At 41.3% G+C, this 15561-nt stretch overlaps 1 protein-coding gene across 8 annotated transcripts in view; it reads right to left on the reverse strand.

Moving 5' to 3' along the window:
- Positions 1-15561, reverse strand: part of BTBD9 (BTB domain containing 9) — a 431840-nt gene that overhangs the window by 145697 nt on the left and 270582 nt on the right. For all 8 annotated transcript variants that reach the window (XM_053913937.2, XM_053913938.2, XM_053913936.2 and 5 more), the window contains one exon: positions 4453-4562. In XM_053913937.2, the coding sequence (XP_053769912.1) occupies positions 4453-4562 (110 nt within the window). The remainder of the gene's footprint in view (positions 1-4452; positions 4563-15561) is intronic.

The raw sequence follows: 15561 nt of genomic DNA on the forward strand, positions 1-15561 counted from the left end.
CAGGTAGTGTAACTTGAGACTATTTGGTACGCACGGGGTACAAAGCAGTGGGTTACTGGGCTGTGCCCCGGGAGCCGAGATTTTCAGCACGGAGAAAAGGAGATGACAGATCCAAAGGTGAAAGTGCAAGTGACTAAAAGATGTCCAATTTACTTAATCCCATAAATGCAAAATAATATATCCCCCCCACCAAAAAATGACAAACAAACCTCAGTGATCAACTTTGGAGGATGCTAGGTAACTACCTCTTCACTTTGAAAACTGGTAAATAAAAAGAAAGAATATAACATTTATCCTTCTCTTCCTGGGCAAAAAGCATCTATGTCAGGATAACCAAATGAGTGCTGAGAAAAATTTTCTCTCTCTAGCTACTGAATGAAGAAGGAATGACAGAATTAGCTGTCACCTGTTCTGCAGTCTTGAATAAATGTGACTGAATATCCAAAAGAGACAGCCCAAGATTTATGTGTTTCTTGATAGACACATATTCTACCACCTATAGGGCTTCTTACAAAAATAAAAAATTAAAATAAAACTTGAATCAGATTAAGCCTCTACCAGGTTACAAGAAATACAACAGAGGAACATATTAAAAATTACCATGGGGACTTAATTGACAAAATACAGGCTATCAGAAACACTACAGAATGAAAACCTAGTCTCTTCAACAAATAAATTGTAATTAGAGAGAGAGACAGAGAGAGAGAGAGAGAGAAAAGGGAACCTATAGATTTGAAGACATTTGGAAGTCCTAACAGCTATTTATTGATGGTTTGGACTTTATCTGAATTCTGATTTAAACAACCTGTAAAAACACACAGATTCATTCCAGACTTTCATTCACCCAATTAGGGACACCTGAACACTGAATATTCAATACTCATTAAGAATTGCTATTTAATTTTGGGGCATTAGCATGATATTGTGATTATGGCTACAAAAAAAGGAGTCCTGGGAGTGGGGAGGGGACAGTGGGGAGAAGGGTTTTCAGGAACTACTATAAAGGACACATGGACAAAACCAAGGGGGAGGGTGGAAGCAGGGGAGGGAGGTGGGTTTGGCTGGGGTGAGGGAGGGGTGGGGAGAAAATGCAGACAACTGTAATTGAACCACAATCAAATAATTAAAAAAAAGAAAAAGTCCTTACTTTTAGAGATTCATTTTGAAATATTTATTGATAAAACAATAAACTCTCTGGGATAGGCTTCAAAATAATCTGATGGGGAGGAAGTAAGTAGTATACGGATAAAACTATGTTGTCTGTGAGTTGATGGTTCCTTAAGATGGGTGGTGGGTACTAGTCTCTCTATCTGAATAACTCATAGGGTATTCAAAGAAGTGAATTTAAATATGAGATTAATTGCAAAGGAAGTTTTGGCAATGATTATGAAAAGGTGGAAGGACTTGGCAAATGCCATGTGTGAATCACAAAGTGGAGAGCCAAGGCAAAGAAAACACATTCTTTGGGAGGTTGAATGCTTATACAATAGCAGTCATATCTACTCTAATTATTCCTTCCATGCTTTATTGGTAAGGTAGGTTCAAGCACCACACATATGCCTCCTAACAAAGAGGAGTCCGTCATCACAGGCTGACTCTCCCGGGCAAGAACAAAACCCAGTGTGACCCCAACGCAGCCTCCGCAGGAAGGCGCAGATGAGGGAGCAGAATGCTGTGAGGAGCGCATGACGCTCGGATGTGGTCAGTGCGGTCAGAGGTCCCCTGGGTATTGGAATCCACTTGGTTCCCAAGCTTCCCCGTGAATATGTGCAATGAAACAGCATGAAGAATGACATGCCGTCAACAAAAATGGGGGAAAACCCTTTAGAAGACTAAAATCTTATAAAGCAAATGTAGTTTATTTTTATTTGTGTTTTACCTGGCATCATTATACATTTTAAGTAGTAACATTAACATTTGATTTTAAACAACACCACAAACATTTTAAAAGTAATTTTAAGGACTATAAGCAGAGTACCACTCTAATTCGAGTAGTTCGCACCATGAAACCGAGACCGGGAACTGTAAAAGAAAGTTCCAAATCTTGAAACAGCAAGTAGGCTTTGATACCTTATTAGTTACTCATGAGGACTTTATTTGAGTTTCACTCTCTTTTCCCCATGAAAATCTGGAGTTCATAGCAGTGGTTCTCAAGGGCGGAGTGCATAGTTCACAGGATGAAGGCAGAAGTAAGCAGCTGGGGCTACAATTGGAAAGTAACTCTGGATAGTTCTGACGTACTACACTGTGCCCACACTAGAGGACCTCTCCTTCCTTAGAGCTCCCTGTAGGGTGGCTGATGGAGGCCTGTGTGCAGCCAAAATGCACCTGAGACCATCAACATGGAAAGCTGGCCATCACTACGGCAAACACCCCTTTAAACCAAGCAGATCTGCACGTCAGATATGCACTCCCTCAGGACTCACACACCTCCCTGCCTGCCCAGCCTGGGGGCAGCTGTGAGCTGAGAAGATGGGAGGAGGACCAGAGGAGATCCCATTGCAGGCCATCTGCCCACACGTGCACCACACACCTGCCTACCTGCACCACTGCTCCCATCTGGCTGAGGGGTGTTGACAAGCAGATGATTTCAGTGTTCTCTGCAGTCAGATTTTTGAGTACCATAGAAAAATGATCAAAAAAAGTGTTTTGAGCACTGAAAACACTTCTTGCATCTCTGCAATCTTCTCTCACCCCTTGCCACGCCTGAGGCTATCCATGGCTTTTGATAATGCTGACTGGTTCAGTGTGGACAAAATAAGCAGACCGAGAACAGCATCCCTCACTACAAGTGATCCTGAGCTTCATCCCTATAATGACCTCTCGTGCCAGATGGGCTTGTTTCTTTGATAATTACAGTGTCCACAAACCTGTTCTTTTTCCAATAAAAATGGGGGCCTTTTTAAAGTAGGTGGCACCTTTTATGTAGCACATTTAAAACTGCGGTGCACTGGGCTGAAATGAGCAAACAAATGCTACACATCTTATGATTAGGAAAGGGCCTGGTTTCTAACATCCTTCCCAGTGAGGACTCTCAGAACGACATCCACAGTGAGGTCTGCAGTCTACAAAAGGACCTGGGAGGACCTGTGCCGCTCCCCACGGCCCCCATCCACAGCCCACACAATCAAAAGCCTTGATAATATCAGGTAATGCTTCAGGACTATTAACTTTCAAATTACTTAAAAGTCACAAAAATTTTTAACATATTTAATATTAAAAATCACATCCATAACAAATTTAAAACCAAATTACTTATTTTAGTTGAGCTCTAGATATTCTCTATATGTTGGAATAATTTCCACTCCCACTACTTTATAATATTACTTTCCTAAATTTCTTGTACATAAAGGATTCCATTTAGGGCACAGCAGGTTTTAGGAAAACTCAGACTTACGACCAAAGAATTAGAAAACACTTGCAAGTTACACTTATCCTCCCCACTCCAGTCATCACCATGTTTTTAGGACATCTGTCACGATGTTGTGTGCCCCAGCATGGACAGGACTTGAGAAAGAGTGAGAAAGAGAGGGCAAATGAGTCGCTGTGTAGAGGCAGAGTTCTGTTTCAGGTATACCGAGGCAGGGGCATCTTATCACCCCAACCTAGACACACAGGGTACGTGTCCGGAGAAGCTACAGTAAAGGCACAGATTTAAGACTCTCATTAGCCAAACTATGATCCTTGTGAGAGCTAAGTAAAAACCCGAGGGCATAGGAAAAAGGAATAAAAAGAAAAAGTCACTCATGACGTCTAGAATGTCAAGACCTGGATGGACTATACGCAACGCCAGACTAAATAGTACCTGCAACTAAAGCAAACACAAAACACAACAGAAAGCAACCACACAAACAGTCACACCAAACTTACAAACACCCTTTTGAAAGATCAGTCAGGAAGTATTTCCTTCCAAGACACTTGACTTTCACAATGACAATTCAGTTACTCTGGTCTTCTTCAAATTATATGCAGACATTTTCTTGAGGTGAACTTGGATATGGACTGATGTGTCCACGAAAAGAAGATACATTCACACCAAACCAAAGCCAAAAATCCCTGCAGAGCCTCAGGAAGCATGAGCACTAGACCAGTATGACACAGGCTTCCTGATCTCACCCACCGCTCAACACAGAAAAGCCTTCGGTGTGCTAGGCTCTGCCCGACCATCATAAGCCTTCCCCACATAGCAAGTCTCAATGAGTCACTAGAACAACTTCAATTCTTAACTACAGTAAAATATTTATACTCTCTTATGTTTATTGGAATTATTATTTTGACTATTTCTAAAAATATAAGCCCTTCCCTATGTAACTAAGGCATATGGCATTCACATCCACCAGACTTCTTAGTCAAAGCTGATTAAGAGATGAATTTAGATCAGTTAATGGAATAACAAAATATTTGAAGATAAAATATCTAAGTATATGTACAAAATATAATTGAAATACTTACCTATCAGGCCCTTCTCAAGAGTGAAGGTTTTGTTTGTAAACATACATTCAAAAGCCACGATGTGAAAAATCTTGTTCACTGTGTTGTGAGTCCCAACTATCCGAATATACCTGGGGGTAAAAAGAAAAGAGAATCTGCTGAAGAAAATGAGCTTCCACTGCAACCAATCCAAAAATAATAGGGTAAGATATATTACACATAAAACAGTGTACCAGGGCATGGACTAAAGGAGACTTTGAACTTGACTGCAGACCCTGATCCTTAGGGCTAGCAAAATTAGGGAGATACCACTTTCCAGAGAATTAAGTAGAACTTAGACGACTTACGCAGAAAATCAAGCCAGGTACTGTTCGGCTCAAACCCTGAATGCCAGGACAATTACACGTCCATGAGACATTTATGCTGGAGACCAACAGACAGCTTCTACCTTCGCCTTGTGGTTACGAATGTGCCGGTGCAGAGGCGCACAGACACACGCAGAACCAAATATGCTTTAATGAAAGATTTCATCCATTGGAGACAAATGCATGAAATCAATATTGTTTTCCTGTCTAAAAGAAAACCCACAGAAACTACGGGAAATGATTCAGTTTCTTGTATTTTAATATTGCTCCCAAATCCTTGTTATTCCTGCTAATCCTTGTTAACCCTTTATACTTACCCCAGCCCCCCACTTGACTGCTGGGAAGCCTTCTCCTGACCTGAGGAAGTGATGTGCAGAGGCGACCCAGCCTGCTCTGCAGCCTCCCTCCTGGCCACACGGCTCTGGCATCTGCACTCAGTGCAGAGTTTCACAGGGCTGGTCTTGAGCATCTTGGCCTGTTCCCCCTGCATCTCCCTGGAGGCTTCACCTCCAGCAAATAAGCATTAACCTTGGAGGACTTGTTCCTTTCGTTCTCCAAAGGGACCCGACTGTTCACAGGTTAATGAACAGACAAACTCATTCTTCTGAGTGCCACAAAAATCCATGGGGAATGTGCCACATTCTTGTTGGAATTCAAAGGAAGAACCAGGAGAGATAAGTGTTTTAACTGCTAAGGCTCTCCCAAATTATGAACTATGTGCTCTACAGGAAGGGACATATTAAACGAACAGATTTCAATTAGGAGATGACAGGCTGGGCCGGGGTTCAGCAATATCCTCTCCACACTGTGTAAGACAACCTCCGACTTAGATGATATAATTTTACTTCTGAGTTAATCGCTGTTCACTAATTCGGTAATTTCCTTACATTTCTCATCACTCCAAGTTAACTGTATAACGTAAATGCCAATTTAAAAAATTCACATTAAGGAGATTTGGAGGTTTTATATCATCGGTATTTTCCCTCCTGTTTCTTCAAGCCTGAATCTCACAGCATTCCCTGTGCACCTCATTTAGCCATCTGCTCCTTGAGACGAGCTGATCACTCATCTTCATAAGCAATATAAATGCTATCTGCTGGACTGTGTTCAGCATGCCCACACCCAATGCAGAGTGATGCTGTTTTTCCTGTGTGGAGAGTCAGGGCAACTGATCCATCCCTGAGCTCTCTGGTGAAGCAGGAAGTTGGCTTTGATCTGTTCTCTTGAGCCCTCATGGCAGACAGAAGTTCCTGAATTTACTGGGTTTGGGTGGGTAGCTGGGGTTCTTTCAAAATAAGTTCTAGCCCTGACTGGTGTGGCTCCAGGGTTGAGAGCCTGCAAACTGAAAGGTCGCCTTTTCGAATCCTGGTCAGGACACATGCCTGGGTTTGTGGGTTTGGGTCCTGGTTGCGAGCGTGCGAGAAGAAACTGGGGTTTCTCTTGCATATTGATGTTTCTCTCCTTTCTCCCTCCCTCCCTCTCTCCCTAAAAATAAATAAATAAAATCTTTTAAAAAATCTACACGGTCTGAGCAGAACAGATTGTGTTGTTCTTTACTGCTGATGGTGACACTCTCTCTGGGCTTTCTGGAAGGGGAGGGCTGTGGTAAGCCTGGCACCTTGGCCTGAATCTGGTTTTGTCCATTTCCTTAAACCCACGTAGAAACTCAACCAGCATAGCATTTTCAAGTGCTTATGGTTGTGACAGCCTGAGTGCTGCTGTCTGCAACCTTGGAGGGAATGGAGGGAATGTGGTTTGGTGGAATTTGATCAGATCATTTTCCTGTTCCCTAGTTCTACTAAAGGAGAGACAGCTCTCCTAATACTGCGTAAGGCAGAGGGGCCAGGAAGTGACTAATGGGACCTTTTCCCATTGGCATTTCTTAAGCTTAATAGTCCGGCTGACTAAGGGATGCAGTAATGATCCCCCCCTCCCTTTCTTTCTTTTTAAAACATTATATGGAACCAAGATCTCATAGTCATTTCCCAAATTTCACCCCCTGCCTCGTTCCCCAATTATAAGAAGCTGAAAATAAAAATTGTACTGGAATAGATTTTAAAGCCTTAATGATAGTGTTTGTGATAACAAAAAAGATAATACATATGGTTGGAAAAGCACTGAGAGATGCCTCCAGATGAAAAGTTCTACATAAATGAAGATGATGTTATCTCTGCTACATACTCCTGAGGTCAAACTAGCAATTCACCACTGTATATCACACTTCTTGATTAGTCTGTTAAATGTAATGCTCATAACAAGTTTAATTACTCTATTTCTACAATACTTTCTAAGTCTCCATCAAATTATAGCATAATTTACAAAAAGGGCATAAAGTTCTTATTTGAATACACATTTAAAAAATGGTAACAAAGTCACAAGAAAGAAACGATGCTCCTTTTCTCCAACAAGTTGCTGCTGAACGTAGGATTCTGTCCTTCACTGAAAATCTCAACTAGAGCTAGCGAATAGGCTTCAGATCATCCCCCAGCCTCACTGACTGGAGCTCTACATGAAGAACACAGAGGCCCTGTGCAGCTCAGAAGGAGCAGTGCCCTGATCCAGGAGCAAAGTCAATGTCTAGATGGAGAGGGGGCAGCACACACTTTCTTCTTCATGGGGCTCGCTGTGGAGCCTCCCCGAGGCAGAAGCGAGGTCATCACTACCTGAGATACTGAAAACCCAAGGGATGGGGGTGGGGGAGAGTCCTCTCTTCTTTACATTTTTGCAAAACAAAGCAAAACTTGCTCTGGGTCATAACACTTAAACAGGAGAGGTAGACACCACATGTTTTTTCTGTCACAAAAGATTCTGAATAAGAGGCAAAGTTTAAGATTAATTTTTTTCTTTCAACATCATCTTTTCAATGCACAGTCAGACTCAGATTTAACCTGATAATAAGGGCAGTGACAGCCAGTGACTCCATCAGTGTTCAGAGAGTATACTTTTGAAAAATAGAACAGCTATCCTTTGTTCTCTCCCAGGTCCTCAGCAGCAGTGCAGACAGTTGGAAGATAATTAAAACTTAAACAGAGCTAAGGCAGGCAGATAAGTGGCAGATTGGCCGTTTCTTGTGAGGATGAATGCCGTCCGCATGAGCCCCACTCTAACAGTCTGCTTGCAAAATTCTCCCTTCTTACGTTGGCTGTTAGTTGCTGACAAAGACTGGGTCCTGAACACAGTTCACAAAAGGATGTTTCTTTTCAATGCCGAAGTTTCTAGGAGCTACAATATTGTGGGTGAAAACAGATTTTGTCTTCTTCAATGAAATGGCATCTAAAACCTCCAAGGATAGCACTCCGAAACTGAAAGGCGCTATAGAGTTTTGAAGAACATGCTTTGGAGTCTCGAAGAACCAGGTTTGTAGCCCAGCCCCATCATTTAATTAGCTGCGCCACTTTGGGAGGAAAATGCTTTAAGCCTTTTTAAACTTTAGTTTCCTTCTCTATAAAATACGGCCAGTAACACAGGCCTTATAGAATATAAATGAGGTAAGTATGTACAGTGTCTAACGGCAGTGATTGGCAAAGCAGGGTATGTTTAAATAAAAATTTAAAGAGTAGATCATTGGATACAGAAGTTCTTGGCTTGAACTTTGAGAAAACTGTTGTCTGGGAGAGAATTCCTACTGTGGATGTTAAAATGGCACATCGATAAGGAGGCAGGCCCAGGAGCAGACTTCAAGAACCCAGGCAGGGTCTCATCCTGTCTCCTAGGGCACGACAGCAAAGACACTAAGGGCCACAGTAAGAAGCTGCATCCCCAGTACAGATGACCTGGCTCTGTGGTATTTTCTGCTTTAAGGCCCTAGTCTCTAGAAAAGCCTCTTTAAAATGCATTTGACCTGACTCAGCTATGCATGAGAAGGCAAGGGAAGAATCTTTTGCCCACATGTGGTCCAGCGACCCATACCCAACAGAAAATTTCTTTTTTGTTCAAATCCTAGAAGTTTAAGAAAAACAGAATTTCCTAACAGTAGACATCAGAATACTGTGACCTACAGGAATTTTGCTTTGGAGATTTCATTGTATTCCCTGTCTGCTCTGGGAAGGTACAAATTCCTATTCTTAATCTATGTCTCTGTCATTTCTTATCAGGATGCTAGCAGATTTAGTTCCCAAGTCACACACATTATATCTTTAACATACTAAAAAAAAAGAGAGAGAGAAAACCAGCAACTCGTATATTCCTACTTTAAATCCCTTGGTATTTATTCTCTAGTCTTTAGTTCTGGTGGAGTACAAGCCTACTTGTAGCAGGTTATATTACAAGATAAAATTGAATTCAGGAAGAAATATTTAAATGAGCTCTCAAGGGATCAACTAAAGCCCGATCCATCAGAATTCTATTTTTTTTAGTAGACAAAGTTTTATTCTCAAAGGGAACTCTATATCCTTGGGTTAAACAAAGACCCTTGAGAAAACTAGAGTTGGCCTAAGACTGGTGCAGAAGAAGGGATCCTTACCATGCTGGCTCTCCCTCCGAGGGAGCTGGAGAACTCCAAGGGGAAAAAACTGTTCTTAGCTGTGGCCACACGCAGTGACAGAACAAAAACTCTAGCATAGCTTTTCTAGGGACTTGGGACCACGTGGAGTTTGGATCACCATTTCTAAGATTTCCTATTTGACCTTTCCTTTGAAGGATATATTAAGAAGGTACACAAACAATTCTCTAACCCCAAACGCAGGTAATGTCTGCGAGCTTCCCTAGTCTAAAATTTTCTGCTAGTTGCTAGTGCTCTTAAAATCAAACCATAGACTGAAGGGGGAAGTGAATTCAGGTCTTGTTGCTAAGGCAGCAAGTAGAAAACAGTTTACTGCCAGAATGACGAAAAGCTTCTAGAAAAAGCATGTTGCAACAGAAAAGATTTGTTAGTCTTAGAAAACCTTCCCTCTGGCTGATCTGTGGAGCTATAGATTCTTGTCCACTGACCTCAGCAAAGGCCCCAGCAGCGTTTGCTTATTTGGGAGCGGAAGAATTATTGAGAGGTTAAACACTGCGTCCAGAGTTAGCCTAAGCAGAGGCTGCTGTCTCCGAGAGCAGCCCTGACACTGTGGGACAGTGGGCCCTGCAGAGGGAGCAATCCCGTCCCACCACCTCCACCACTCAACCTGAAGGGCACATCAAACTGGCCCTCTGTGTCAGAGAAAACTGATGGCATGCACAATCCAGTACGCAGAAGGGAAAAGATGGGCGAATAATTACCAACACATCAGAACCCAGTGCCACCATAAGAGACAGTCATTCCAACTCTAGAGATAAATATTTAAGTGATGTTTTTTATTTGGAAGAAATAAATGAATTTTGAACAGTGACAGGCTTTTCCCCCCACCCTCAAATATGCAGAACCTAAAATCTGCCATAAAAATATGCCTTCAACTTACAAATTATATTTGGAGTTAATATCACAAACAGGATTTAATTGTAATGTTTACATAAATCATATGAAAATAATATGTAAAATTTGTGTAATTCATTCAAATTCTCTGCTTACATATTTACTCTTGTAGGCATATGGGGTAAGTCTGCTTTTAATGGAGATTTAATAAACACGTACAAGGTATAAGAAATTGTACTAATCACTGCGAGGAATGGACCCAAAAGACAGGACATAAGAAGTGTATAGTGCAGTCTAGAAGAGAAGACTAAAACACGTAGTGATGAGAAAGACGAAAGAGCTTCTCACCTATTCACAAATGGTAGTCTAGCCTTCAAACACCGAATTTAGCAACCTGAACTTTAAAACGAACATGGCTAAAAGAGAAATACCCCCAACACACACACGCACGATGACTGACTCAGCCAACAAATACTAACTGAGTATTTACTGTATGTCAGCTACTGTTCCTGGGTGTTGGAATATGGGATTGAATAAATATAAAATCTCTTCCCCATGAAATCTACATTTCAGGTCAGGAAACAGGCAGCAAGTTAAAAAATCAAATAATTACCTACTGGTTGGTAGGTGATCTATTTGGCGCAGAACTTTACAGACCATCTTGCTAAACTGGAAAGATGGCACTTACGAAACCTGTCTCGGCAAGAAGAAAAGAAGGTCAAGGGTGAAGGCACAGCTCTGCCTGAGAGCAGGGACAAAGTGTAAATGAGTCTAGGGTGTAGACACAGTACACCTATTACAGATATTTAACAGGATATAAGCAAAAATCTAATTAAGTAGGCCTCTTAGAATCTGGAAAGAGGAACTGATTTGAATTTCATGGGAAGAAATGTGTTATTTATTTTACGGTTTAGTTTTCTTTTTATCTTTGCTTTTTTTTAGATCATAATTTTTAAGGGATTATAAAGACAAAATGGGAAGTATAAGATATAAAATGAAAAATGAATAATAGAGAGAAGGACAGAGGGAAGGACAGAAAAAGAGAGGGGAGAAAAAAGCAGGGGTTGGGGACAGAGGGAGAGAGAGAGCATGAATATGGATAAACCAATCCCTTCTCTATCTCTGTTATGTGCTAATGTGAACAAATCCCCATGTGGGAATACTGTTAACCAATCTTATTACTCGATGTGAAAACATGTGAAACCAACACAAAGTATATTTTAAGAAATAGAACTAAATTACCAAAAGTTCAACATTTGCATTTTTTCATTAACTTTTCCCCTAGTCTGAGATGCTAGGGGAGGGAGAGAAAATTTCACTAGTTTTATCTTTAAAATGGCTGCATTATCTTTTTCAGTTTACCCAGTAGGTTGTGCATTTCCATGAATGCAGACAAATGAGTCTAATGGAATTGTGCACTAGAGAAAAGCAGAAGAAAATTAAATTTGTTCATTTCCCTATATATGTGTAAGAACTCATTTGATGACCATGACCTGTAGTGAGCCTGCTTTAGGAACATGATGGGTAATATATATATATATATCTGTCTCTCAACTAAGATATGATGGGTGTATGCCATTTATTGTAACTTAGAATTTTAAGGGCTGGAGGAGTCCCTCTTCTTTCTTCCTTTTAGAGTGAAAGATTAAATAGTGAAGAGAGGCAAACAGAAGGAGAAAGGATTTGCCTCTTCTCCAAGAAAAATCTCGGAACACTAAGAAATAAGACAGGAATGCCCAAGATGGCCAGAATGACAGAAGGGAAAACTGGGCATCAAAGTCAGGAGAGCAGTAAGGAGCGCACAGGGAGTAAAGAAAGCACAACCCTTCAGTCCAGACCCCTGAGACATCAGCACTGGAGTCAAAATAAACGCTGCCATCTTCTACACACCCACGTGCCAGCCTCGGCGTGCGCCATCTCCTTTTGTGTTATCCCCCATCAGGCTGGAGAGTGAGCTCAAAGTTCCACAGAACATCTGTCCCCCAAAGGTTCTGTATTCTTTACAAGCCATGTAAAGAAACCTGTTTTGCAGGTAATAGTATCTCCTTAGAGAACTAACTAAAATATACTTGGGGAAACTAAGCCAAACCCCACATGTGCCACCCACGATTCCCAGACTGCTTCAACGCTCACAAAAACTATCAGACACCCCTCTTCACCTTTGGGAAATTCTGGACCTTCACCGGGAGAATGGATCAGGGGGAAAAAATCTAGAGATTTGCTTAGCACATAATTCAAGCATCAGTATAATTATGTACCAAGCAACCGACCAGAGGCAGAGTAGTCAAGGTAAATTTAAAAACTACTACCCAAAACTGGAGAGAAGTGTTTCTGTCTTGGGCACCAAGCGAGTATGGATATCTATATAACGTGCTAGCTCAGGGACTGTTAAAGCTGTAAGGGCGCGACTGATTCCACTGTGGAAGCCGTCCTCCAGTTTCCAAACAGCATGAAGGATTACTAATTTCAGTACTACTGGTATAAGAGATTTTGCTGCTAAAATCTGTCACTGTGTTGTAACTTTAACATAAGAAAACCAGAAAAGAACATAGCAAGATGCTCCAAGCAGCACTGTTTGGTGGTTTAGAGAGTCTGCAGCTTATAGTAAGGGGAGCAGGCAGGGGAGTTTCCAACCTCACATTCTGCCCAGTCCTTTTAAGATACCTCCCCACACTCACCCCATTTGTGCTAAGAGTCCTGTGCACAGCTTAAGTTCAGTTTTGGAGACTGTACCCAACCCATACTTCTGGCTTAGCAAGAAGGTTGGGAGATGGAGTACTTGGCAAGGATTGTTTTTCCCTTACCCAAAGCTTCTTGAGAGTTCAGCCATTCATGACCTAGACTTTACTGGTTCAGCATTAGTGCTAAGCCACTGATCAGAAAGAAAATGTCAATCCTTACACTTGTTTCGGAGATTCAAGGAAAGAGAAACATATGAGGTAAAGGCATATAAAATAAAATGTGCACTTTGTAAGAGAGGATTTATTTTTTTAATAAACGAAAAGGTTCTATGATATTGCTAATAGTCACTGCTAATGCTGTGGTGTTGGGATTCCTCATTAAAATAAAACTGACTTAACTATTTCTTTTTCTTCTTCTTTAAATTTTTTTATTGTTTAAGTACAGTTGTCTCCATCCCCCCCCCCATTTCCTGTCCCCACCCATCCCCACCTCCCTTCTCGATCCTATCCCCCTTTGGCTTTGTTCATGGGTCCTTTATACATGTTTCTTGATGGCCCTTCCCCTGTCCACCCTGCCCCTCATCCTCTTCCCCCGCCCCTCTGGTTACTGTCCATTTGTTCTTCATTTCAATGTATCTGCTTATATTTTGCTTGTTTGTTTTGTTGATTAGGTTCCACTCATAGGTGAGACCATATGGTATTTGTCTTTCACTGCCTGGCTTATTTCACTTAGTGTAATGCTCTCCATGCTGTCTTTCTTTCTGCTGCATAGTATTCCATTATGTAAATGTACCATAGACACTTCTCCAGGGAGGACATACACAGGGCCCAGAGATATATGAAAGGCTTCTCAGCATCGCTGGCCATCAGAGAGATGCCAATTAAAACCACAATGAGACACCACTTCACACAAGTGAGAATGGCCATCATAAGCAAATCAACAAACAACAAGTGCTGGCGAGGTTGTGGAGAAAAGGGAACCCTAGTGTACTGTTGGTGGGAATGCGGACTGGTGCAGTCACTGTGGAAAACAGTTTGGAATGTCCTCAGAAAACTGAAAATGGAACTGCCCTTTCACCCAGCAATTCCACTGCTGGGATTATACCCTAAGAACCGTGAAACTCCAGTTCAAAAGAACTATGCACCCCAATGTTCATAGCAGCACAATTTACAATAGCCAAGTGCTGGAAGCAACCTAAGTGCCTATCAGTACATGAGTGGATCTTTTTCTTCTTTTACATTTTAAACAATAAAGTTTTACACATATGTAACTTTAAAAGTTGAACAGCCTATAAGGTTTATTATAAAACACACTCCTCCTGTGATCCATTTTCTCCCCTCCCCACTACCTGTTTTAGTGTGATTTTTAGGATTTACTTCACATCTATAATTATCATGCTTGTAATGCTACTTCTTGAGTTTTCAGTTTTAGGCTTTATCTACAAGTATTTAGCTATCTCATCTCCACATGCGCCTTTTCCCACCCCCAATTTGTTTATTTATTTAATTTTTATTTATTGATTTTAGAGAGAGAGGAAGGGAGGGAAGGAGAGAGAGCGAAAGAAAGAGAGAAACATAGATTTGTTGTTCCATTTATTTATGCATTTCTTGGTTGCTTGTATGTGCCCTGAGCAGAGCTTGAATCAGAGCCTTGGTGTATGGGGACTATGCCCTTAATTGAGATACCCAGCCAGGGCCCAACCCCCCAATTTAGATTAGATTGTAACTGTGGCTGAATCAATCTTCAGTGTTTATATTATGATTTTGTAAACATTAATCAAAACTCATATATGAAGTACTTTCCTTTCCTGCACAATTATTCCCTACTAGAATTAAAAATTGTCTTGGATTTTTGTTATGCTTAGTTTTGTACTCTCCACTAATTCACCTCCTCTGTCCCAACTCTCCCTTATTTGAACTAAAGCTCCTCTCAAAACACCTGACACATCAGGTATTTCTAGCAATTTCTTCTTGGAAAAGTCCCCTCCCAGGCCTTTCGGCTGGTTTCAATCAAGTCTGATCGCTCTCCTAATCTTAAACAAGCTGTCATCTCGGGACCTGTCACCGCCATTCTAGAGAGTCCCTTCCTCTTTCTCCCACTACACTAGCCCCTCCTGTGTCTCCTGTGGCTTCCTTTCTTGGTCTACTCTCTCATCTTTATGGAGAGCATCTCCCAATAGCTTTTCCCAGTGGAACTCGAAAGGTACAAATTTAAGGCTTTGTTTGTCTGAACATGTCTTTAGTCTACCTCCATATTTGATTGGTAGTTTGGCTGGATACAGAATTTTAAGTTGTAAGTGGTTTTTCTTCAGAACTTGAAGGCCTTAGTCTACTGACCGTCAAGCTTCTAGTTTTGCCATTATGATACATGACTTGGCTTCTCTCTTCTTCTTCCTCCTCCTCCTCCCTCTCCCCTCTTCTTCTTCTCTTTCTCTTCCTCCTCCTTCTTCTTTAAAAAAAAAAATGTCCTGCTCTAGAAGCATGTAGATTTCCTCAACATTCCTAGTATTCTGAAACTTCATGATAAGTGTGGGTCTGTTTCCTTCCAGTGGGTTGGGCACTCCGATGGCCCTTACAATCTGAAAAGCCATGTCCTTCAGCTTTGGTAAATGTTCTTGAATTATTATTATCAACTTCTTCTTCTGGATTTTTTCTAATCTCCCGTTATGAAACTCTTATTTTTAGATTGTACTTCCTTATCTTTACTTGCACTTTTATACTTTCTCTATTTGCTGTCTTTTTGTCATTT

Source organism: Desmodus rotundus, chromosome 11, assembly GCF_022682495.2.
Source record: "Desmodus rotundus isolate HL8 chromosome 11, HLdesRot8A.1, whole genome shotgun sequence".
Lineage (NCBI taxonomy): Eukaryota > Metazoa > Chordata > Mammalia > Chiroptera > Phyllostomidae > Desmodus > Desmodus rotundus.